At 43.9% G+C, this 26,919-nt stretch overlaps 1 protein-coding gene and 1 long non-coding RNA gene across 8 annotated transcripts in view; both read left to right on the top strand.

Annotated features, from left to right (window-relative positions):
- Nucleotides 1-26,919, top strand: part of ERCC8 (ERCC excision repair 8, CSA ubiquitin ligase complex subunit) — a 46,152-nt gene that overhangs the window by 14,844 nt on the left and 4,389 nt on the right. For 5 of the 7 annotated variants that reach the window (XM_080972972.1, XM_080972973.1, XM_080972974.1 and 2 more), the window contains 5 exons: nt 1,806-1,874; nt 3,802-3,868; nt 8,547-8,650; nt 9,783-9,907; nt 22,633-22,830. In XM_080972972.1, coding sequence (XP_080829098.1) covers nt 1,806-1,874; nt 3,802-3,868; nt 8,547-8,650; nt 9,783-9,907; nt 22,633-22,830 — 563 coding nt within the window. Of the gene's footprint in view, nt 1-1,805; nt 1,875-3,801; nt 3,869-8,546; nt 8,651-9,782; nt 9,908-22,632; nt 22,831-22,920; nt 23,000-26,919 lie in introns of all 7 variants that reach the window. The other 2 variants (XR_013977191.1, XR_013977192.1) reach the window with 1 other exon arrangement.
- Nucleotides 7,624-8,527, top strand: LOC308458413. The gene is made up of 2 exons (XR_013977378.1): nt 7,624-8,060; nt 8,316-8,527. It is a non-coding gene; the product is annotated as an uncharacterized lncRNA (long non-coding RNA).

Genomic DNA, 26,919 nt, shown 5'->3' with positions numbered 1-26,919 from the left:
AGTCACAGATTGATGTGCATTATAATGAGTGAAATAAATATTTGATCCCCTATCAACCAGCCAGATGTCAGGCTACTTGGTATCTTCACTGTATGTATTTAGCTGAGATTAGAAGCTCCTGCTGTAAGGGAGAGGTCTTACCTGTAATCCCAGCTCATTACAGTACCTGTACAAAAGACACCTGTACACAAATTAGCCACCAAGACCAAGACCAAAGAAAATAGTTGGTAAACGGTGTTTCCGTGCACTGCTCTGGTTCGCCAGAAGCGGCTTAGTCGTGCTGGCCACATGACCCGGAAGCTGTATGCCGGCTCCCTCAGCCAATAAAATGAGATGAGCGCCGCAACCCTAGAGTCGGCCACGACTTGACCTAATGATCAGGGGTCCCTTTACCTTTATCTAGATGTTTGTGCTTCCAGTTAATTTTAGGAAACAGGTTTAGATGAATATGAAAAATGGGTTGGGTGGAGGTTTTGGGGTTGGGGTTTTTTTTCCCAATTGGCGCATCTCTTGCTACTAAAAATATCCCTAAGCAATTTGTGACCAAAGTAATAAAAAACAAACGATAAAAATCACCTACACATTATTAAAGAGACATTGTGAAATATCCTCTAATATGCATTGAATCTTATCTAATAAAAAGCACCAGCCAGATGACAAATCACTTTGGTGTTTTTCAGTAAGGATTAAGCTGGATTAGTGAGAACATTTTAACCTTGCTTTTTAAAATTACCTTTTTGGGGCAGGGTAGGTAAAAGGCTATGACTCCAATCCTATAATCACTATTTAAAGCTGTGGGGCTTACGTCTGAATAATTTGCAAAGAATTGTGCTGCAATCTTTTATTTGCCTACTATTTTGCAGCCATTGAAATCTGCAGCCCCTACATTCAGGCTAAAATACACATACTAGGATAAAAGTTTCAGTAGGTGCAGCAGGACTTTTTCTGAGTAAACATGCAGACTGATTGCATTGTTAGAATATTTTTGTTGTTGCCATGATGCCTATATATTGTGAATTACTTTATAAATGAAAATCTGAATCATGTTTGAAGTGGCAGATGCCAAGCAGCCAATGGTGTGAAGGCAGAGTGGGGGACAGAGCATGCTTGTTCTTCCTGGGCTCTCTCCTTGGCCAATTCTCTAGCTCTTTCAGCATCTTCTTTAAGGCTCTTCATAAATCAAACACATTTACCAAAACAGAGTAATTTCCTTAATAAGATGGAATATTTTATCTAGAGTTGTGCTGTTAATTAAATGTATGTATTTGTATTCATTGTTTAAAAAAATACAGTGTACCTTCCAAATATGCATTAATTGGTCTTTTATTAATTGATCAGTATTTCAGATTCTGCCTTGTTAGAATACTGAGACAATATTCAAGATAAGAGATGGCTCAAATTACTGTGGTACAAGTTAGCATTTAGACTTAAGAGCCATAAATACTTTTAACAGTGTCCAGTTTGTAATTTGCACACAGTGGACTTCTGTTTGTACTTCCAAATGCTTCATTTATAAAACATTCCTTTGTGTCAATTTATAAAGAATAAAAGAAAACTGTTCACCCTGTTCTGTTTATTTTAATGTTATGGTAAATAAGCTGAATGAAGGAGCAGAATACAGTTACTAGAAAAAAAAATATTGGGGGAATTTGTAACTTTTGTAATACATTTATTCAAAGCCCCCCAAAGATATATAAAATACAATACAACTAGCACTTTCTCTGTGTGCTTTTTTATAGCTGCAATTTTAAGTTTCAGAGTGTGTTTCTCTTTTCCTTAATGTATTTTGTCTTTTTTTCTTACAGTTGGTACCAAAAGCCCCAAAGTACAGCTTTGTGACTTGAAGTCTGGATCATGTTCTCACATTCTGCAGGGTATGTCTTAGTCTGAAACATAAATTCTAGACAATAACTACTTTGAGTAAACTACACAGCATAAAGAACTGCTCTAAACAATATATTATTTGTAAGTAATATGACAGACATGTTGTGTTCCAGTTGTGAAACAACACAGCAAGAATAGCAATATATTCCACATATTTTTCTAGCACTGTGGGTCTGAAGAAGTAAAAATATTGATTTGTCACTATGAAAACACTGGGCAATTTAGTTCAGTTTAGATTCCTTGAATTTCACATCATTAAAATATAAAGTGGCAAGTGTTCCCAGCAAACTGAGGAAACCACTTACCCAAAATCAGCTAGACAATTGCCTAGGTTATTTTTGTTTGCATGTATTGGAGTGCAGCCGATAAGCCTAATGCAGATAGGCCATGAAATAAAACTTTGTATTCCAGAAAATGAATGTTTGGGATAGCTTTAAGAAGGATGTAGTAGGAGGTTCCATAAGTAATCATTTCTGTACCCTGGGCAGCCTCTCAGTTTCCTGCCCTCTGCTCTTCCTCCCTGCCCCTTATGCCATATACTACTTTTAATGGTGCTGGAGTTCCCATTTCTTGCTGCTCAGAATGACAATTGATATAAAAAACACAAGATGTTTTGCTGGCTACAGCTGACTAGTACATAGTAGCTGGCAAGAATATATGTGCCATGCCTAACCTACACATGCAACAGAATTAGAATTCCTAAGAGGAACAATGAACTGTATTACTTCAGGAAGCAATTAGGGAATACTAGTGTGAATGCTCCCCCAAGTGACAACAGAACAAAACCTTCCCTTCTAGTTCAAAGCTAGCATAACAATCTGTTCTCTGTTGTGCTTGTTTTCTATTGACAGTGCAGGAGAGTATTCAAAGATCTTACAGTCTATAGTGGTACTGCACATTTTACTACCATCTCATTACCACCTCTTTTTGCCGCATCTGTAGGCCAGACCATATTACCTCCCTCCTGCATCAGAAATATTTAGTTTCCAATTTATTTTTATGAAAGAAGCTGTAGGGAGTTCCACTTTGCTTAGTCTGCTGTCCACACTAGGTCTTGCTATGCTTGCTATGCTCTTGGGATCGTGTAACTCTCTGATTTACCAAAATAATATTTAATGTTGAGTCTCTCCTCAGAAGGAGGCCATTGATGTAGAAAAATTAATTTGTATAGTCTAAGGTACTAAACTAGCCTAAGCTGTAGATTTACTTCTATGAATGTTGCTCTAGGATTCCATAGATTGTGTTTTGTAGCTTCATAAGCAAAATAATTACTGGAGGGACTGCATGTCTCTTCTTTTAAAGATAACTTGCTGTTGAATTTACAGAACAGTGTACTCAAGTGGGGGACAATGAAAGAAGGATGTTGACCATTACTGAATTGAAGTCTCTGTTTAGAAAGCGATCCCATAACATGCTCTGCAAAAAAATAAAGAAACTAAATCAATTCAAGTAGTTGGTAGATTGCAATCAATCTTTCTCTGAATTAATTCAGAGAGAGTTATTTACTTTGAAATAACTCATTTATACATTGAAGAATTGGTTTCTTACCATAGCAAACAAACCAAAACAAAACAAAACAAAAGAGGGCTAAGCATTTATCCTTCCAAATGGCAGGAGGGGCCTTAATTCAGCCCCCCCCCCGGTGTGCATATGGCACACCATGGCAATTCAGAGAATGGGAGGCTGCTCTTGTATCCCTATCTAGCCCCCTTCTTCACTTCCTATGCTGGAGGATATGGAAGGCATGTTTTCCATTTCTTCCGTCCTGGTACAGTGCCTCCTTTACAACAGTGGTGAAGAGATAAGGTTCTGTTCAGTCAGATGCTTTGGTAATTCCAAAGAATTGTGCCATAGCTGTTTGTATATGAGTAGTCTCTTGTATACCACTAAGGATTCTTATGGCTTCTTATTTTTTAGGTCACAAACAAGAAATACTAGCAGTATCTTGGTCACCACGTTATGAATATATTTTAGCAACTGCAAGGTAAAAGAAAGAACCAACAATAAAGTAGTGACAATTAGAATGAAAATTAACCCTTTAAAAAAACCCACTTCTGTGTTTGTTTCATAGTCTAGTCTCTTGCTCTTAACTTGAAATATAGGGAGTTCCCCTTAACTAGTGTTTTGTATGTATTTCACTGAAATTTAAAACTAAGGGTTATTTGAATGGAGTGTGCAGTATTTGTATAGCTGTGAGAGAAAGGCCTCATTTCCCTAATCTACAAAACATTAAACTCTTAAATGCTGTCATCTCTCACAACCTTAAAAGCATGGTGGGAAAAAGATCTGGGTGAGCCATTAGATGATACTATATGGAACAGTATCTGGGTAAAAGCTTCCTTCTGACCTGTCTCAGTAAGAATCTGGGACAGAATCTGTGAAATGCACTCAAAATTGTATGCTGAATATCCATTATTATTGAGTAATATGACCAAAAATGTATCAGTGATGTGTTGGAGAAATTGTAATGTTCCTGGTTCATTTATTCGCATGTCCCCAATTCTTTTTGTTTTGGAAAAAAGTGGAGATGAACTTCTGTGGTCAAGTTCTCCCAGTCCAGGAGCAGTTGTAGTGTGGTACCAGTTGCAGTTGGGCCTGCAGTGACAAAGCTGGATGCAGAAGCATTCCTAGACTGCAAACCAGTTCTGTTACAGGGAGTGCAACCCCATCCAGAGTTGACCAATTTCTCAGACATGGGAACTACTTACCCACAGTGTCTCCATCTTGCTAGGATTCAAGCTCAGCTTTTACCTCATCCATCTTACCACTGCCCAGACAGATGTTATGGAGAAAGAAAGCTGAACATCATCAGCATACTAATGTCAGCTTGTCCCAGAACTCCAAATGACCACTGTCAGCAGCTTCATATGGCTATTAAATAGTCTTAGAGCTAAGATAGTGCCCTGCGGTACTCCGTTTTGTAACTGCCAGGTAGAGTGAAAGGCATTCCACAAGTGCTACTCTCTGGACTTGGTTTTGGCAGTAGGACTGGAACTACTGTAACACAGTGTCAGTTCCCATTCCCAGTAGCTGGTCCAGGAGGGTACCATGGTCCATAGTATCAAAAGCCTAAAAAAGATCGAGAAGCAGGAACAAACGCTCTGCAAAAGTCATCAGGGCATCCAAGGGCAACTCAGTCCCATGGGCAGGTCGGAACCTAGATTGGAATGGAATTAATTGTCATCCAAGGATGCTTGCAGCTGCCCCACCAAAACACTCTCCACCACCTTTCCCCAAAAGGAGGTGTTTGTGACTGGTTAAAAGTTGTGCCAGTCCAAGGAATGGCCACCGAGCTCACATAACTCCAGTCCTGAAAGACCTACATTGGCGCCCAGTACATTTACGAGTACAATTCAAAGTGTTGGTGCTGACCTTTAAAGCCCTAAATGGCCTCGGCCCTGTATACCTGAAGGAGCGTCTCCACCCACATTGTTCAGCCCGGATTATGAGGTCCAGCTCCGAGGGCCTTCTGGTGGGTCCCTCGCTTTGAGAGGTGAGGTTGCAGGGAACCAGGCAGAGGGCCTTCTCAGTAGTAGCGCCTGCCCTGTGGAACGCCCTCCCATCAGGAAACAACTATCTGACTTTTAGAAGACATCTGAAGGCAGCCCTGTTTAGGGAAGTTTTTAATGTCTGATATTTTATTGTATTCTTAATATTTTGTTGAGAGCCACTGAGAGTGGCTGGGGAAACCCTGCCAGATGGGCAGGTTATAAATAATAAATTATTATTATTATTAGTTCAGATCCAGTTTCTTTATAAGCAGCTGCACCACCGCCTCTTTTGAGGCAGGTGGGAACCATCTCTTCACACGGACTTCCGGCCAAAATGGCATCAAGAAAGATCATTCTGGACTGAGCTCCACAGTCTGTTTTAATTGTTTAATTGGGGTTTTTTTCTTTTTTCTTTTTATGTGCTAATGCTGTTGCCGGCTCAGCAGCTATCTGATTTATTGAGGGCAAGGACCTTTTCAGTGTTGTTTTATTCTCCAAGGAGCCAAGAATCATAAATCAGTTTCACAGGCAGTTCAGCAGCCGTCTCTGTGGCATTCCTGGGGTTTATCTATACAGGTTTTAAACTTTATTCTAAGGATTTTTTATAAAAAAAAACCTTGCAAACTTTTCAATGTTTTACCACCTCTTAACATAACTGCTTATCTTTGCCTGCCAACGGGAAAAAAATACAAGCTTGTTTGATTGACTGTTTGCTTGCTTGGGAAAAGGGGGAAAGCAGGCTTGAGGAGAGGCTGGCAGATAGTGCTATTGCTCAAATAAAACATTTCGTAATGGTAGTTGCCTGAACTCAGTCACTTCACGTGCAAGTGGAAAAGCCTACACAAATCACCAACAGAGACTAAGTACAGATTTTATACCTGAACAGAAGTAAACCAGCCACAATTTAATCTCAACCCTTTCAGACTCTGACCTAGTTATTTTGGACAAGTGATGTTCTGATGACCAGGAGGAGGAGGTCAGTTCTCAGTTTTCACTTGTGATGGCAGCTGCAGCTGAGGACTCACAGAATGCTTAGCTAAATGAAAAGCTAGCTTGTTTGTTTGACTAGGCATTGATTTATTTGTAATAATAATAATAGATGTTGGCATCCGTCTATCTTGGGAGACAACGGAGGCGTGCGCCTTTTGGGGGTAAAGTCAATAATAATGTATTTAACACGTTTATACCCCGCTTTTACTCCAAACAGCTCAATGTGGCTGAAAACAAGGATAGAATTATTAAATCAGGGAAGGGTGAGCTTTGCAGAGTCAAGCTCCGCATTTCCTAAAGGCAAAATAGTTGGGGCACACATACTAGAGGTGGGTACAGTCAAAACCAAAAGTGGGTGGGGACATCCCTTCCCTCTTCCTTTGTCTCTCTCACACAGAGACTCTGTCTTTCTGTCTCTTCTGCTAGCCAGTTTGCATTCTTTTGTGAGTCCCAAGGTCTTTGCTATTTCTCCTGCCTCTTCAGCTTTTCCTACCAGCTCTTCTGTTTCTTGTCATGGTGATGTCATTTTTTGGATCTCCCCCAGCCAGTTTCCCTCTGTGCCCGGTGACTTACCTTTGTGCCATCTCAATGGGAAACAGAGGAGCCAGCCAAAGACAGCTGTCAAGCCCAGCTGTCAAGTTGTGATGCCCAACAATAAGGGATGCCAGGTGGAATACTGAGTAGACACTATACCTGGCACACTCTAATTCTTCCTCTGAGCCACATCCGTAAAAACACTCCAGCATCTACCCAGACCACAAAGCACACTAGGAATGGAGTAGCAGCCTTTTGTGGCAGGGGGAGGTTTTCTGCAGTGCGGAGAAATTGGCAGCGATGGGGCCAAATTCAGCAGGACATAAAGGGGAGTCCCAAGGGCTTTATATGGACCGAAGGCTGCAGATAGCTCAAATGTGCCATAAATAAAATGTTTAACATGTACATCAACAGAAAGAATGTGGTAATGCTTAGAAACAAACAAAAAGCCTGTTAAGTTAACCATCTGGTGCCAGTGTGGTGTAGTGGTTAAGAGCGGTAGTCTTGTAATCTGGGGAACCGGGTTCGCGTCTCCGCTCCTCCACATGCAGCTACTGGGTGACCTTGGGCTAGTCACACTTCTTTGAAGTCTCTCAGCCCCACTCACCTCACAGAGTGTTTGTTGTGGGGGAGGAAGGGAAAGGAGAATGTTAGCCGCTTTGAGACTCCTTAAAGGGAGTGAAAGGCGGGATATCAAATCCAAACTCTTCTTCTTCTTCATCCCTGATGGTTTTTTAGGTGCCAGGTGGAAAAAAATTATTTAGGCGTTTTAGTGGCAAGTAATAGAATTTGTTTATTATTGTTGATATATTTTACTTGTTTTATGAAGGTTTTGTGAATATGACTTTCTGGGTTTTGATAACAATTGTTTCATTTTTATGGCTACCATTTAAAATTTTGTAATTTTGTAAGCTGCCTTGAGGGCTAAGGTCCAAAGTTGAAGTAAATATATATTTTTAATAAGGCACTCTTATAAGTAGCAATTGTTAAATTTTTACTTTTGAAAGCAAGATTATTACTTTTTAACTACACTGCATTTGTCTTTCAATTCAGAATGAATATAATTCATTGACAGAATAGGCCAATAATGAAATACAGAGAAATTTGTAGAAATAAGCCGTTCCTTAGTTTACCTTTTTCTGAAGCGCATGAAATACAGTGGTGCCTCGCAAGACAAAAAGAATTCGTTCCGCGAGTCTTTTCGTCTTGCGATGTTTTTCGTCTTGCGAAGCACGGTCCGTCGCAACTGCGCCTCTTCAAGCGGCTTTTTAAAAAAAGCGCAAGACGTTTTCGTCTTGCGAAGCAAGCCCATAGGGAAATTCATCTAGCGAAGCAACGCAAAAACGGAAAACCCTTTCGTCTAGCAAGTTTTTCGTCTTGCGAGGCATTCGTCTTGCTGGGCACCACTGTAGTCAGAAACTTTTCACTTGGAAAACGGTAACTCGCTGTATTAAAATTAACAGGGTAGGGAAGACCAGATATTGTATACATATTAGCAAGAACTTGCACATAACCATACTAATGTTAACAGAAAATTTCTAATCCAACCTAAGGACATCACTTGCCTTTATGACAGAGTGAGGTAGGATTGGATAGAAACCATGAATTTTGTCCATAAATCAATACAAGGTGTTGTTCCTCTTTTAGTGCTGACAGTAGAGTGAAATTGTGGGATGTAAGAAGAGCATCTGCTTGTCTGATTACTCTTGATCAACATAATGGTGAAAAGTCAAAAGCATCTTCTGAAGCAGGTAATCAGTATACATATGCAGTACACACAGGTCTCACTTTCCAAACACAATGCCCAAGAAATCGTTTGTTAGATTATTTCCATTACAATATTTCATATGGGAACTTCCCCCCCCCCATGACATTTTTATCTTAAAAAATCTATTATACAATAAAAGAAACATTAGGAAAAGATACAAAAAGAAAACTTATCTGCCACTTAAAAAAGAAAAAAATGATTATTTACAACATTCAGTCCATGCTAACATCCATCTTTATCCATCTTCTGTTAAACAATATATATTTTGTTCAAGGTGTCTCAGAATCATTCATTTCTTTTTTCCACGAAAAGTGCAAGATGGGTTCCCTATTGTGTGATATTTGGGCAGAATAGCTTGCCAGTTCATTCTAACTCCCGTCCAAGCTCCCAGACAAGGACAGCAGGAAAATGGCCTCAATCCAAGCGTTTGAGGTAAACTTCCAGATCACCCTTAACTCCAGAGTGATGAATAGTTGGACTATCTGTTTACCACATAATTATCTTTTGACAAAAGGAGCTAGCAGACAGATAGCCAAACCACCATTCATCTCCCCAGAAGTCCATATGAGAATATTTCTAATCCATGATTTCTCCAGTCTCTCCCCGCCCCATTCCCTCCATGGTTTCTTCTTGAAATGGCTGCAGCCAACCAGCAAAAGAGAGACAAAGGGAAAACTGATTTGTCTGATCTCTCTTGCTCCCTCATTTGTCCGTTCTCCCCCCCCCCCCCAGCATGGCATCTACTCAAAAATAGTTGCTGCCGACCAGAAAAGCACAAACAAGGAAGTGGGCAAACTCTGGCTATTCAAATATATGAATCAACCATTCACTTAGCGATATTTGGGCATAATTCTTTATGTTCAGATAAGTGAATTTGCAGATAACGTGTGTTCTGATAGCAGGACCCGCATTCACATGTATATCAAGTTCTTAAACATTTCAACACTTAAGCATTTGGTTTCACCCTTGGCGACAAGCATTGTCACATAGTAGAATACATTGTTGCACCATTTCCCTTCCAAACACTGCAATTACAAATATTTTGCCGTGATGAGTTTTACATTTTGCTGTATCAAACTCTGTACTACCCGGTGTTGTTCATATTTTCTTAACAGAAAATACAGCCCATAATGGAAGAGTTAATGGCTTGTGCTTCACAAATGATGGACTTCACCTTCTGACATTTGGTACAGATGACCGCATGAGACTCTGGAACAGTTCCAGTGGAGAGAACACATTAGTAAGTTGAGGAAGTTGTTGGGGTTGGGGGGGGGGCAACTTAGACTGCGTACAGTTTTGTTTTCATTATAACCTATGACTAAACAAGTTGGTCCTGATATTGAGGAATGTAATGTATGTGACTCCCCTATTATGCATGTTCAACTCACTCACGACCATTTATACACCATAAATGGGCCACAAAAAGGCACAAAAACTGCATGAACTGTGCAAAAAGAGTGGGGGAAACAGCTAGCAATTCTAGGAGCTTTTTCAACTACATCCTATGAGTCGTTGCACCAACCTTTGGGGCCTATGGAGAGTTGGAGTTTGAGAAAGGAGGTTTGGTGGAAGTGATTCTAGAGGAGTTTGGGGGATTCAAGTCAGCCTGGTAAGTGCTGTTGGTTTGTAAAAGGGTTTTTGAAGGGTTTCCAGAGGTTTAGAGGATGTTTATAGGCTTTTTAGATGGCGTCCCCCACTATACGCAATTTCACATATACACACAGTACCCAGGAAACATAATCTTGTTCGCTTGCACACTGTGCAACCCATGTTATGAGACTTTTTCAGGTCACTTGGAAATATTTATCTTGCAGCTTGATCTCTGGAATGATGCTGTAATCTCCACTGCCTGAGACTTGGCTGCCACAGATGTTGTAATGGTAGAATTAACTTCTTAGTAACTTAATTTGTTTGCCCTTTCAATCAAGTGTCAAAAATAAACTCTGTAAGAGCCACTTGTTGAACAGCAGAGGGCTGGGCACTCCACAATAGACAAAATTCTGTTTTTCCCCCATCCATCCTTACCATCAGGCTATTGATTTTCATAAACTGCTACACTGAGTTGTAGCAAACTTTCAATCTACCTGCTGTTTCCCATCCCCGGAAGGCAGCAGAGTATGGGAACCTGGACACACCCAACAGAACATGCCTTATATGTTTTACTGCCACTGTCACAGGCAGTATGCCCCTGAATACCCATTGCTGGGAATCACAATAGGAGAGAGTGCTGTTGTTTTCAGGTCCTGATTTTGAGCTTCCCATAGGCATCTGGTTGGTCATGGTGAGAATAAGATGCTGGTCTAGATGGGCCATTGACCTGACTCATCAAGCTCTTCTTATGTTCTCACATGGCTTGAATTCTAACTTCCCTTCTGTGAACTGCACACATTCATGGTAGGCCATGCCACCATCTTCCCTCTTCAGCTTCCTGTACCTTTGAAAATATGCTCTTGAGGGTTGTAAGACAATGGGGAAGCTTTGAAAAATGTTGCAGGGATCTGCAAAAGGAATGAGAAATCACTCTGCCTTGTGAAATGGAAGAGCAGCTCAGGTTCCAAGTCAGTGTATTTAAAGTACATTTCCACAAATTTTGTATTTTCATTTATTTTATTTTATTTCTGTGTCGCTTTTCACTCACATGAGTCACAAAGTGGCTTACATACAATAAATAATAACATAGCAGAACATCGCAATTACAACACAAATCGGTTTCCAGCCATGCCCACAATCAATGGGGATTGTTCTTCGCAGTCCTCCGGTGGCTAGGAAGAAGTTCAGGCAGGGAAAAGGGAGGAAATGAGGCATAAATACTCTTGATGCTCTCCAGTGGGGTCTGGGGAGTTCACTGCATCCTGCAGGGAGATCAGGGAGTGTGCCCCTGCCATGGACGACCCTCCATTACCAGCATAATTTGGGGAAGGTTCTTCCTTAATCTGGATAATTGGCATTCATCAAGACGCGCTTCCAAAGCATCATATCCAAATTGATCAGCTGCCAAAAGAACTGAGACTGGTTTTCTGAAGGTATTTGAAAGCTTTTCTGAAGCTTGAGAATCTCTACAACAGCTGTGAAAGGAAATGGGGAGGACAAGGTGCTTTGTGCTTTCTTATGGTTTTCTCATGGTCTTTTTCTCTCCTGTCCTCTACACAACGAAGAGGCGTGTGTAGTTGTTACTCTGCTTGTCACTTTGAAGGGGGGGCTTCTGATTTATGCTTTACAAGGAATTTAATAAGGTTCCACGCCCCCTCGACCAAGGGTGAATGGACTTTATTTACGACCACTTCTGGATGGGGGTGTTGTTGGATAAATGCAGTGAGGAAAAGGGGATATGACCCACAGCTGGACAGTTGTTGAAGAGTGGCTGAAGCTGAGAAAATATTTTGCTGTGTGTTGTGTGCCAAAAAAGAATTGCAAAGGGAAATTTAATGGCGGAAGTCTGAAAAGTTCACTCCGCGAGTTATCTATGGCTGTGGTTCTCATGTTAGTTCGATAACAGCAGAATGGAATGAAATGTGACCTTATACCACTCAGACCAACACTGCAAAGAATGGAACAACAAGAGAAGGAACTGAACTCTTTTAACACGCCAGGTCTGGAATGAAATGAAGATAAAGACTACACACGTGAAATGGATTATAAATATGTAAGATGTAACCGAGGTTGCTGTTTGTAAGGTGAAAAAGCGGACAGCTGGAAGAATGGCTTAATGACAAGTGAAGAATGTCAACTGGAGACTAAATAAGAAAGGAAGCAGTGAAAGGGGAATATCTTGGACATACGATTGTAACGGAAATGAGAAACCTGAGTTTAAGAAATTGTATTAAAGTAATTTGTTTCGATTTTTAATAATTTGGGGGGGTAAAAATAATTAAAAAAACCAATTACAATACAAATCATATAAAATAATTAACAAATAATCAGTAAAACAATTACAGAACATCAGTAAAACAACCACCGTCTATAAAACACTATTTACAAAGCAACTTAAAAAATAGGCTAAACAGCACAGCCACAAGAAAAGTCACATTATAAAATTCACAAAGCATTACAACAGTCATATTCCACAGAACATTATCAACAACATTAACAAACTGACAACCAAACACAGACTAAGCACTGTTGAATTCACATATATTCTGGATTAATTCTGGTTAAAGAAAATGAATATATTACCTTTTTTAAACTCAAGGCCCCATTGCTGCAATCAGCTCTTAAAAATTAAAAGTCCATCTTGTCTCCTTAGAAGAAAATAACTACAAACAAATCTTTAAACATACCTTCCTTTAGTTGCATGTAAACGACTCTGGCAAGTGTCATGAAAACCAGAAGAAATGCCCATAAATATTTTGTGGTCTGATCTGAGTTACAGTAAATGGCATACAACAGTATGTCAAAATCTTGATGCCTGAGTTGTGGGTTGATTTTCCCTGTAGCAGTTGTATGTACAACAATGTGTATAGCTCCAGTGAGCTAGCATGTACAAACATAGTAGTAGTGTTTATCTGGATTTTGGTCTACATCTTCTTCAAGGATGTTCTGTGACATTTGAAGCCAAAGTCATTGAGCAGTGGAAGGAAACCTCTGTGTCACGGGTGTCTTCATTTGGCCTGCCAGGCTGTTTTGAGCAAGCCACACTCACCTCCCCTATACTTGACATCAGGTGTGTGGCAAGTAACGATTCCGTTTGGCTTTCCTGTCCTGATTTGTTGGTGTCATCAGAGGTCTTGCTGCATGGCATGACAGTAGTTTTCCAAACAATTTGGCCTCCAGCAAAGAACAGATGTTCGCTCTAAATGATGATACAGCAGTGAGCTACTCATGAAAATATTTCTGATTGCACCATCCAACTCATTGAAATGAATCTACAATTTATTTAATCCATGCTTATGTTGCGCACATGGGTGGCTGCTTCTGAAACTTTGTGTGTCATATTTTCAGCATTTGTTGCTGTGATCCCATAATCAAAGGTATTTGAGGGAGCAATTATATTCTTGAATCCTGAATCTTCCAGAAGGGTAATTGTCTTCCACTGCATGTTACAAGATCTACAAATTTAATTCATCACTATTCACTTGAACTCTTCCTGTGAAAAGCTGCATATAAAGTACTTTGCAAAGAGACAGTGGACTTTTTCTTCTGTAATTCACCATATATTCTTGTTATCTTTCTCTTTGAAACAAAAATTTATTGCATTATTCCAGGTGATATCTCTGTGCATGCCTTTCATGTTGTCTGTTTTCCAATTCCCTACCATACTGTACAGTAAGCCACTGGAAACTGCATGTATAATTCCAACTAGGAAAGACAATCTGCTGAAAGCAAGAGGAGTTATTCTTGCTTTTATTTTCTTCTCCCTTGGGCAAACAAAACTTGCTGTTAGTTGTAATGTCAGGTTAAGTGTTTTAGCCTATATCAACTTTATTGCACATCACCAATACAGTAAGTGGATCTCTGCTTGTTTCATGAATCATCTTCCCTTTTTCTCACTCTGGCTTACTTTTAATTTAAGAAGCAGAAAGTATTTTCACAAGTGAGTAATTTGTTTCAGCTGAAAAAATGAACAGAAGGTTTTTCCAGGGCCAGATCACCTTCCCAACCTCTGACATTTCCTCCAGGCCTCTGGCTTGGAGACTAATCTAGGTTTCTGGTTGCTCTTTCCTGCAGCCACACAAGGCTTCACTGCTCAAGTAGAACCGAAAATTAAGTTTCTACAATAATATTCCCCCTTGGATTCAGTTATTGGGTTATAATTTTTCAACAGAGTACCTCCGCTGGGATTTAGCTCCTGACACACAATGTATTTGATGCGCCTTTATTTCAGTTGCAGTGATGCTTCCATAAATTAAATGGGTAGTACTTAACCTTCTCATCTTCACACAGCTGCCTAACTCACTAGTTACTATGACATTGTGGCCAGCTGTGGTTTCCCTCGTGTCCCTTGTCTAAGACCTGGACAAGACAGTTGACTTTGAAGATGATCCAAAAGCTATGGTTAACGCAGGATACAAGCTGGTCAGATTCTGAGACAAGTTAAAAAATTTCTAGTCTTTAAAAGAGTTTATCTGGTTGCCTGACCATGTCCAAGTCCAATTCAGAGAACTCGTTCTTACTTTTAAAGCCCTAAGTCAGGGGTGGCCAACTCCCAAGAGACTGTGATCTACTCACAGAGTTAAAAACTGGCAGTGGGTTCAGGTCAAAGTTGTTGAGCTTCTTTTTATGGGCTGCAGGGCTAAAATGTTTAACTTTTTTTAGGGGAGCCAAAGTTATTGGGCTTCTTTGGGGGGAGCCAGTGATCTACCACAGACGTCCAATGATCTACCGGTAGATCACGATCTACCTGTTGGATGTGCCTGCCCTAAGTGGTTAGGGCCCCAGGTAGAGTCTGCTTCTATATCAACCTGGTTGTGTTCCAAGGGCACCAAAAGCTCAATGGTGAGGAATGAAGGGACTGGGCTGGCACACCTGGGACATTTGGGATAGGGCACTGTGTGCTCCCTTCATGCACAATAGGGCTCATACAGTATGCCACCCAGGTGATATTATGCAAAACAGAGAATTTTATAATCTGGATATCACACTAGAGATAGCCAGATACAGTTGTGCCTTGGTTTTTGTATGCCTTGTGACTTGAACGTTTTGGCTCCCAAACGCCGCAAACCTGGAAGTAAGTAAGGTTTGCAAACGTTTTCAGGAAGCCGAACATCCAACGCGGCTTCCGATTGAGTGCAGGAAGCTCCTGCAGCCAATTGGAAGCTGCGCCTTGGTTTTTGAATGTTTTTGGAAGTCAAATGGACTTCTGGAGCAGATTCCGTTGGAGAACCAAGGTACGACTGTACTAAAAAACATATCCTTGCCTGTAAGAATGCATGGACTCTGCCATGTCTTTGTGATCAAAATACATGTGCACCAGCTTAGTAAACACAGGTGAGTCTAGTCCAGCTGGTTAATGGTTTGGTTGCCTTTCTGGGAATATACTGCATATATATTATGGTCTGTTCAAGACCAGTTAAATAGTCTTCAGGAAAGAGAGTCTACTCCTGCTGGCTAGCTGCTTCCCCTTTTGATCTCACGTTTTGTTCTGATGCTATCAAGTTACAAGATAACCCTGAGCCATCAACGTCAGATCTGAAACACTATAAAATGTGACAGGTGTGTGAGTATGCATTCAACAGTATAATGACAGGAAGTGAGCTACAGCTTGTAAATGTAATGAATAATCATCGTATACCTGCATTGTGACATCAGGAGCTAGCTTTAAAATCTTGTATCTTTAATTTTGAAACAAGATTGAGATAGATTGAAACTGCAGAGTTTTGAAAAATTAAAAAACAAAGTGCGAGACTGGCTTCATTATTATCAGATAATGGAGGCTGTCAGGGAACTGCCATCGGAAGGAAGGGAAGTGAAAGGGCTCACACAGGTTGGGAGAGACTCAGCAGCTGAAGAGGGAACCAGTAGGGGGAGAGGAGCTGAGCTGAGGGAAAGGGAGCTGGAGGGATGGCTCAGAGACACTTCCAGCGAAAACAGTGGGGAGGTTTCAGGACCTCCTGTAGGGACACCCACTCCTCGCCGGAAACTGTCACGCAGAGAGTCCAGAAGACGTGTTTCCGTTAAGGAGCTTTTATGTTGGAAGCGATTCCGAAAGCAACCACTGTCGGAATCTGCCAGCGACTGACGGAGCCATGTTTAAGGGGCTCCGTTACAGACAGAGGTTTGCAAACTTGACCAAACTCTGAGGGACTAGGATTTTACACACAAGCAGCTCATCGTCCCATCACAGCATTCCGACAGTCTTCGTGAGCAGCTTGTGCAGGAGAAGGCATCATGAGCAACCCAGCCGGAACCGGAGAAGCAGGAGCTGGAGCGGGTCCAAGCCTGGAAGAAAGGTACCGGGTGTTGGAGGTCCAGCTAGCGCTGCAGACGGCGAGGCTTGAGGAGAGGAGGGCTCAGGATGCAGACAAAAAGGGGAAAGACACCCAGCTCGTCAGAAAGGTACCAGGATTGGTGCAGAAGTTTGGGGGGGAGCCCAAAGACTATCATGGCTTTCGGACAGAGATGCAATATGCCCTCAATCTGCAGTTTGATGAATTCCCTGACGAGGAATCACGAGTGGCTTTCGTGATTGGGCATCTTGAAAAGGGGGCGAGAGACTGGGTTAGACCCCTGATGGCAGCGAATAGTGACGTCCTAAAGGACACGATGAAGTTCTTTCGCGCCATGGATCTGATGTTTTCCAGCGATATTGAACAGGGAGTGGTCCGCAGACAGTTAATGGCTTGCAAACAGGGGAGCCGATCTGTCCGTGAGTACTGGACTGAGTTCACCATGTTGATCCATAAATTGGGGTGGGATCTATCGGCGGAACCCATTCAAATGCTCTTTGAAGAAGGGCTTTCTTCGGCTGTGAAAGACGAACTTTCCCGGGCGCCCAGGGCGGAGTCTATGGACCAGCTGACCAAATCAGCGCTGACCATAGGAGCGCGCCAGGAGGCGAGAGCATTGGAGAGGCGGGAAGGGAAGGGGGAACGTTGGAAGGAGTTCCGCATTCCAGACATTCCAGAGCCAACTTTCCCGCCGGCAGAGCCGATGGAAATCGGAACAGCGCGCGCGCGCGCAGTTTCAAAGCCCAGTGAGGGGGGAAAGAAGGAGGGAAAAGGCGCCCGGAAATGCTATCTCTGCCAACAGCCAGGTCACTTTGCCAGAGTCTGCCCCCAGAGGAAGGAATGGCAAGGGATGGTAGGAGCTGTGGAGGGAAGAGAGGAAGAAATACCGAAGCAAGTAAAAGCCAACGCCTGGCTGCCACCGTCGGGGCACAGCAGCCAGGCCAAAGAGCAGTGAAAGTGCCCACGCCAGAACCTCCTAAACCCGCCCTAGTGATAGAAGTGGCGCTAGAGCTGCCAAACGGACACCCTCTAAAGATAAAGGCGCTGTTGGACTCAGGCAGCTCCTGCAATTTCATGAGCAAAGAGTTTGCAGCTGAACACCAGATACAGACGATCCCTTTAAGCAACCCCCTGCAGGTGACCACGATCGATGGCAGGGAGCTGTTGGGAGGAGAAGTCAGCTTGCAGACCGTCCCAATGATAATGAAGGTGGCAAGGCACACCGAACTGATAGCGTTTAATGTGGCCACCTTGGGAGGAGCTCCCATTATATTGGGGATGAGCTGGCTAGCGTTACATGATCCGCTGGTGGGCTGGCATCAGAGAGTGGTTTCTTTTGGTTCAGCACATTGCTTAGAACACTGCAAAGAGGGAAAGGGTTTGGCAGGGGCCCAAGCCACCCTAGCAGGGACTGAAGTAACGGAGAACGTGAAGGTACCACGACAATACGCAGATCTCCGCGACGTCTTCAGCGAAAGGGAAGCTGACCAACTACCCCCGCATAGACCCTTTGACTGTCAAATCAATTTACTCCCTGGGGCACAGCTCCCTGTAGGCAAGCTGTACGCCATGTCAGACAGAGAGATGCAGGAGCTAAGAGAGTTCATTGACAAGAACCTGAAGAGAGGGTTCATCAGAGAGTCCAGGGCAGTGGGGGGCAGCCCAGTGTTTTTTGTGGATAAAAAAAACACGAACAAGCCGAGGCTTGTGTGTGACTTCAGGGCCTTAAATGCAGTGTCAGAACCAGTGGCTTTCCCTATGCCCAGGATTGACGACATTTTGACAAGGGTCAGGAAGGGAAAGATTTTTACTAAACTGGACCTAAGGGGGGCGTACAACCTGATACGAATAAGGAAGGGGGATGAATGGAAAACCACCATGTTCACCCCTTTGGGGGCATTTGAATATTTAGTTATGCCCTTCGGCCTACAAGGAGGCTCCGCGTGCTTTCAATCGTTTATGAACCACGTCCTGGGGCCTTTGCTTTACAAGAATTGTGTGGCCTTCTTAGACGACGTGTTGGTGTATTCTGAGAATGAGGAGCAGCATGTGAGAGACGTCAGAGAAGTGTTGAGCAGGCTGCAAGCCAACCAGCTGTGGGTGAAACTGGAGAAGTGTCAGTTTCATACCAAGGAGGTGGAATTCCTGGGGTATCGCCTGTCAGACAAGGGATTGGCCATGGATCCCGGCAAGGTCCAGGCGGTGCTGGAATGGAAAACACCCAAAACAAGGAAGGATGTGCAGAGGTTCCTAGGATTTGGGAACTTCTATCGTAAGTTCATCCGAAACTTTGCCCACCTGACGGCGCCCATTACGGACTGTCTCAGCAGTAAGAAGAAGTTCGTTTGGACTGAGGAGGCGGAGCGAGCATTTGAGGAACTAAAAAGGGCCTTCGCCTCGGAACAACAACTCCTGCATGTGGATTTACAAAAACCGATGAGAGTGGAAACTGACGCATCAGACAGAGCTATTGGGGCGGTGCTTCTGCAGCCAGGGAAGGAGGAGTCAGAGTGGAGACCGTGTGCCTTTTTTTCGCGAAAGCTGAACAAATCCGAGAGGAACTACACGGTGTATGACCGAGAACTACTAGCCATTCATGAGGCGTTCCGGAGATGGAGGCACCTGCTAATTGGCGCACAACATAAGGTGCAAGTGTGCACTGACCACAAGAACCTAGAGTATTGGAGGACGGCACGAGTGCTCAACCAACGGCAAGTGAGATGGGCCCAGGAGTTCTCCAAATTTAACTTTGAGATTTGTTACGTGCCAGGCCCAGAGAACATTAGGGCGGACGCTCTCTCACGCAAACCTGAATATTTGGAGGGGGAGGGAGCACCCGAAGAGAGACATGTCATTCCAGAGGACCGCTGGGTGTGTGGGGCGGCATTGGTGGGACAAAGAGAACTGGTAGAGGAAACAGAGAATGATGAATACGCCCAGAATAAGCTTAGAGGTCTTAGGGGTGAGGGAGAGGAACCAGGGGGTTTCGAGGAAAGAAATGGAGCTTTGTATTACAAAGGGGCACTGTATATCCCTGAAGGAGACTTAAGGGGGAGGGTACTCAAGCAGTTGCACGACAGCCCCACGGCGGGGCATTTTGGACAACACAAAACCATGTGGTTGGTCACCAGGGAATTTTGGTGGCCTAAGGTGAGGGAAGATGTACGGGAGTATGTAAGAGGGTGTGAGCAATGCCAGCGAGCCAAAGGGGAGAGGCGGGCACCGGCGGGGCTATTAGAACCCTTACCAACCCCAGAACGACCTTGGGAGGCAGTGTCGATAGATTTTATGACTGATCTGCCGAAGTCCAAGGGGAAAACAGCCATCATGGTGGTGGTAGACCTACTAACAAAGATGTGCCACTTTGTAGCCTGCTCGCATGCAGTCACGGCGGAAGAGACAGCGAAGTTATTTGTAGAACACATTTTTAGGTTGCACGGGGTGCCATTGAGGGTGGTCTCAGACCGAGGAAAACAATTTACTTCCAGGTTCTGGAGGAAGCTCATGAGCTTACTGCAGGTGGAGGTCAACTTTTCGACTGCCCGGCACCCTGAAACCAACGGGCAGGCGGAAAGAGCAAACGGGGTCCTCCAGCAATACCTGAGGTGTTATGTCAATGACAGAGAGAATGACTGGGTAGAAAAGTTGGCGCTGGCGGAATTTGCCTACAACAATGCCGAGAATGTGTCCACAGGGATGAGCCCCTTCTTGGCTAATTATGGGTGTCATCCCAGGGCTTTCCCAGGGGGAGAAGGGGAGAGATGGGGTGTCCCGGCAGCCGAGCATTTTGTAGAAGAAATGGAAGCAATCCATCGTCAGCTCCAACTCAACTTAGAAAGGGCGAAGGAAGAATACAAGAGGCAGGCAGACAAGAACCGAAGGGAAGGTGAAACCATAAGGGTGGGAGATAGGGTGTGGCTGTCAACCCAAGGGTTGCCGTTCAAAGGAGGTTGTAAGAAATTAAGACCCAGGAGATTGGGTCCCTTTGAGGTCATTCAACAGGTCAACCCAGTGGCTTTCAGGCTCCGGTTACCCAACCACATGAAACTGCACCCAGTATTTCACAGGTCGTTACTGTCACCGTATGAGGGGGGACGAGAAGGGATGGCCACTCGGGGACCGGTCATAGAAGAAAGGGAATGCAGCAGCCATGTGGCAGAAATCCTCGACGCCAGGTGGAAGGGGGATCAGGTGGAGTATTTGGTAGCGTGGGAAGGAGAACCGGAGTCAGAAAACACTTGGGTAATGGCAGAAGATATCAATGACGAGGTATTGATAGAAACGTTCCATCAAAGGTTCCCAAGGAAACCTCAGCCTGTGGAGAGGTTCCGGAGGGAATACTTTGGGACCACCGATGAGGAGGAGGAGTTGGAAGGATTCTCGGAATCGGAAGGGGAAGGGGAGATGGACTCTGAGGAGGAGGAGTACTTCGAGACCAGGAACCGCAACAGGTGGAGAGAAGTGTTCGGGACATCGGAAGATGAAGGAAGTTCATTCCGGGGTTTTGCCTCCTCACCGCCCGTAGAGGAGGGGGCGAGAGGGGATGAAGGGGGCCCTGGAGGGGAGGTGGATGTCAGGGAACTGCCATCGGAAGGAAGGGAAGTGAAAGGGCTCACACAGGTTGGGAGAGACTCAGCAGCTGAAGAGGGAACCAGTAGGGGGAGAGGAGCTGAGCTGAGGGAAAGGGAGCTGGAGGGATGGCTCAGAGACACTTCCAGCGAAAACAGTGGGGAGATTTCAGGACCTCCTGTAGGGACACCCACTCCTCGCCGGAAACTGTCACGCAGAGAGTCCAGAAGACGTGTTTCCGTTAAGGAGCTTTTATGTTGGAAGCGATTCCGAAAGCAACCACTGTCGGAATCTGCCAGCGACTGACGGAGCCATGTTTAAGGGGCTCCGTTACAGACAGAGGTTTGCAAACTTGACCAAACTCTGAGGGACTAGGATTTTACACACAAGCAGCTCATCGTCCCATCACAGAGGCATACAATTTGGACAAGAAAATCGGCTTCCAGGTGGAAAAATCAAAATTAGAAACAGAATTGTTAGAACCAAAAACTAAGATTTTGTCAAAGATGTATAACTTGCTGTTGAAATGGAATACTCAGGATGAAACGGTGAAATCTTTTATGATTAAATGGGCACAAGACGTTGGACATAACATAATGATGGCTGACTGGGAACAGTTGTGGACCACAGGTATGAAGTTTACGGCATGTAATGCCTTAAGAGAGAATATTATGAAAATGATATACAGGTGGTACATAACCCCAGTCAAGCTTGCAAAAATCTACCATTTGCCCGATAATAAATGCTGGAAATGTAAAGAAACTGAAGGTACATTCTTTCACCTTTGGTGGACGTGCCCAAAGATTAAGGTTTTCTGGGAGATGATTTATAATGAATTAAATAAGGTATTTAAATATACCTTCTTGAAGAAACCAGAGGCCTTTCTCCTGGGCATAGTCGGCCAAACGGTGTTAAAAAAGGATAGAACTTTCTTTATGTATGCTACAACAGCAGCAAGAATACTTATTGCAAAGCATTGGAAGACACAAGACCTACCCACCTTGGAAGAATGGCAGGTGAAGGTGATGGACTATATGGAATTGGCGGAAATGACTGGCAGAATCCGAGACCAGGGAGAAGAGTCGGTGGAAGAAGATTGGAAGAAATTTAAAGACTATTTACAGAAATATTGCAAAATTAATGAATGTTAGAATGATGTTGGATTGAAGTTAAGTGGTTTCTAGCTGTAGTGGTACAAAAATACGGAAAAATTGGATTTTTAATACGCAAAAACCTAATGCTATAATATACTAAGATTAAAGATCAGGATAAAGGAATTGCTGAACTAATAAATTGAACTGGAATACAAAAAAGGGAGGCATGAGGAGGTCCGGGAAACAAGTAAATGAAAGATAAGTGATGAAAAGATGGAATTGTTTTTAATTGTTGTTTTTTTTTGTATTTTGTATCTTTCTTTTCTCTATTTTTTTTATTCTTATCTATGTAACCTTTTTTTGAAACTTTAATAAATATCATTTTTTTAAAAAAATCTTGTATCTTTACATCTTTACAGGTGAATTACGGGAAGGTGTGCAATGAAAGTAGAAAAGGACTCAAATTTACAGTCTCGCATGGCTGCAGTCCGGAATTTGCATTTGTGCCATACGGTAGCACTATTGCTATTTATACAATTTACTCAGGAAATCGAATGGCTATGCTTGGGGGCCATTATAGTTCCGTCGACTGCTGTGTCTTTCATCCTAATTTTCAGGTAAGTGAAGTCCTCTGGCTGATTTTTAGGCTATTTAGCCTGAAAACAGACCAGTTATGTTTAATGGCCTTTCACTTTTGTTTGTCTCAGTACCCGATAATAAGAGATATACTACATCTGTACATGAAGGATCTTCTTTGCTGTTATGACTGATGGGCCAGAAGGAGTGGTCAGTATTATCTGAAAGGGTTCAATTAAATAAATTACTGCATTAGCAATGAGTAGTTCTCACTGAAGAAGCATCTTAATTGTGTTTTAAAAACACACGCCCTGAAAATAATTAATACTCAAAAGTGATGGATATGGGGGTTATAGGTTTCACACCTTTTGCCTAATTAGAGTTCATGAGTGCTCAAATTGTCTGGAAAATGTCCATAATGTATTGAAATAATATTTGGGAGCATCTCTGAAAAGATACATAAAATTATTTGTAGAGATTGAGGTTTGCTCTCTCTTCTGCATATTATATATACTAAAAATACTAATTTAGCTTGCTATCTGATGCTGAATAGTGATACGTTGTATCTCTATTGAGGTAACATTTCTCATATAAAACAATACTTGCCCCTTACCTCATCTTTCAGTACAGTTCCCTCCAAATACTGGGAACGGAATTCCATTCCAGGTTCCCATATGAAAAGATATCCCCTCTTCTCCCCCTGCAAGCTGTTGTGTGGGTTCTCCCAACCCAGTTGTGGAGAGGAAGCCTTATTGCACAAATGGAACTCCTTGCACAGGACTTCTAGCGGCAGGGCTAGTCAACTGAATCCTCTCCTGTCTTAAACTGTTGTGGCTGGTTTCGTCTTGAGGAATTAAACTACCGTATTTTTCGCCCTATAGGACGCACTTTTTCCCCTCCAAAAATGAAGGGGAAATGTGTGTGCATCCTATGGGGCGAATGCAGGCTTTTGCTGAAGCCTGGAGAGCGAGAGGGGTCGGTGCGCACTGACCCCTCTCGCTCTCCAGGCTTCAGGAAGCTATCTGGAAGTCTTGCAAGCCCGGCGGGATGTCCTGCGGGCTTGCAAGGCTTGCGGGCAGCAGCCTGCAGCCCAAAAGCTCGGGGGACAGCGGGGAGGCATAGCGCCGCCACCCCGCTATTCCCCGACCTGATCTGGAGGCTGGCGGGGGGGGAGAAGCAAGCTTGCTTCTCCCCCCTGCCAGCCCCACAAGCTCGGGGGATAGCGGGGAGGCAGAGCACCGCCACCCCGCTATTCCCCGACCTGATCTGGAGGCTGGCGGGCGGGGGGAGAAGCAAGCTTGCTTCTCCCTCCCGCCAGCCCCACAAGCTCGCGGGATAGCGGGGAGGCAGAGCGCCGCCACCCTGCTATTCCCCGACCTGATCTGGAGGCTGGCGGGGGGAGAAGCAAGCTTGCTTCTCCCTCCCGCCAGCCCCACAAGCTCGGGGGATAGCGGGGAGGCGGAGCGCCGCCACCCCGCTATTCCCCAACCTGATCTGGAGGCTGGCGGGCGGGGGGAGAAGCAAGCTTGCTTCTCCCTCCCGCCAGCCCCACAAGCTCGGGGGATAGCGGGGAGGCGGAGCGCTGCCACCCCGCTATTCCCCGACCTGATCTGGAGGCTGCGGTGCCCCGCCAGCCCCACAAACTCGGGGGACAGCGGGGCAAGCCGCTGCCCCACGGAGGCTAGAGAGGCTGTCCCTGAAGGCAGAAGGGGGAGACGGAGCGCTCCGTCTCCCTCTTCTAGCTTGGGGATGGCTGCGCAAACCTTTGCCAGAAAAGAACCCCCAAACCTTTGGGGGGGAAATAAAAATTTTTCCCTTGATTTCCCCCCCAAAAAACTAGGTGCGTCCTATGGGCCGGTGCGTCCTATAGGGCGAAAAATACGGTAGGTACTTAACTATTTTTATATAGCCTACGACCATAATGAAATTATTAGCCATTGTGGCCATCAGTAAAGAGTAGCTTTCAATGAAAAAACACCCCAATGTTTTGTTTTTGTTTTTTAAATACAACTAAAGGCACATAATGGTGCTCAAGTGTGAATGCAAGTTGGCTATGATGCTAAGCAGGACAGACATTGTATAACACTCTCCTAACCTTAACATTTTATCTTAATTTGTGTGTTTCTAATGGGACATCTACAGTGGTGCCCCGCAAGACGAATGCCTCGCAAGACGAAATACCCGCTAGACGAAAGGGTTTTCCGTTTTTCGATGCGCTTCGCAAGACGAATTTCCCTATGGGCTTGCTTCGCAAGACGAAAACGTCTTGCGAGTCTTGCGATTTTTTTCGCTCCCCCCCCCTTTTTCTAAGCCCCAAGCCGCTAATAGCCTTTTAGCCGCTAAGCCTTTAATAGCCGCTAAACCGCTAATAGCGCTAATCCGCTAAGCCGCTAATAGGGTTGCTTCGCAAGACGAAAAAACCGCTAGACGAAGAGACTCGCGGAACGGATTATTTTCGTCTTGCGAGGCACCACTGTAATGTGGAATTGCCACCAGCACAGCTATTAAACATATGAAATCCTAACTTGAAAGGCTGGCAGCATGGTGTAACATTTATGCAACAACTGATGTAAATTATAATGGGCTTGCTGGCCTCAATAAAGGCTTCCTTGTGCCTAGCAATTTGCCTGATTGAGCTGTGCACACATGCAGCGCCCTAACTGTATTCAGATTCCATGGGAAATATTTTTAGATTGTGATATGAAAAGAGGCGAGTTTGCTGAAGCTGCTTTCTCCATTTAGAAATAAATTGACTTGTTAAAAAAAGCCTTTCCCCTTGAAGTGTCTTGTCCCAACACCTCTAGAATCAAGTCATTTAAAGAAAGATTCATTTGTGAGTTTTCGAGAACTGCTGTAGCTGCTTTGTGCCACATCTGAAATGGTATCCTGAGTGTGCCCTGATTGCCGCTATCATTATTATTTATTGAATTTGTTAGTCGCTGATTTTCCCCAAGGCAACCCAGAGCAATTTACAGCCGAACAACTAAGCTACTGACCATGGGTTGTCCATGGGACACACTTTTTTTTTAGCCTGAGATCCTTACTCCTTTGTGGGCATCCTTCTGGGTGCTATATGCCAATAGTGAGTGTGACCAGAAAACAGGTGGATGGGACAACAGATGTGTGGCTTACTCTTGTATGGTAGGCTGCATTTCAAGTATGCAAAGGCCAGAGGTTTCTACACATACCATAGGAGCCAACTCCTAGGGGCAGTGGGAGCTTTGGCCCCCACAAAGTTGATGGGCATTCCCATTCAAATAGTGTGTTTGCACTGTGTCATGTGATTGATTTTGCGGGTTGGGGCGGGGCTTACCTGGGCCTGTATTACACTGGTACTCTAAAACCAAAATAAGCTTTAAGATAAGCTTGCCATGGATTCCTAGCCCTAGTTATTTATATCTAGTTAGTGTTTTGGAAAAAAATCTGGGGTGAGAGACTACTCAACAGCCCAGCTCATTGGGGTGCAAGTCCCCTGCGGGTCTATGCAGTCAGTAAAAAAAGGAAGTTCCAGCCAAGTAATTTGGAGCAAAACAGCGGTCAGTAGACCACAATCTTTATTGTTGCGCAGCAGGTCCCCACAGGAGTAAGAACCCCGAGCATGGGGTGACATCCTCTTTTAAAACTTCCCTCTTTCCCCCAGAATACACTTCAAGCAGCATCATTGATACATCATCACTACATCACAAGCATGTCACAAATGGGGCAGGGTATACCACGCTTACATAAGTTCAACATTAGGTCACTTTATGAGACACCTTTCTCAACACCAAAAGAACAATAAAACTTTACATATCTTTGCCCTCAGGACTTGTCGGGAGGTGGGCTTTCAGAACACTTGACTTGCTAAACTGCCTCTGCGGATGTCTCTTGTTGCCCCCTTGGTCACTCCCTGGGTGGGGTGGCGTGTATGTGCTCTCGCGCTTGGGGAGTTATGGCAGGATGCCCTGTTCCTGCTGCCTACAGTGATTTCCTGCTTCTTGGTTCAGGGAGGGAGGTGGAGCCCAAATTCACCTTTCTTTAAAGGTTAAAATGGCGCTGGAATAAGGAGAGTCGGTTAAAGTATGGATTTTCTACAAATTTATAAAGCTAGGTATTTTCCCTGAGCTGTCAAGTCGAAAGGATATACAGTG

This window comes from Podarcis pityusensis (assembly GCF_964106645.2).
Source record: "Podarcis pityusensis genome assembly, chromosome: 11".
NCBI classification, from domain to species: Eukaryota; Metazoa; Chordata; class Lepidosauria; order Squamata; family Lacertidae; genus Podarcis; species Podarcis pityusensis.
The sequence above is the reverse complement of the archived record's forward strand: the minus strand, read 5'-3'. Positions and strand labels throughout refer to the sequence as shown.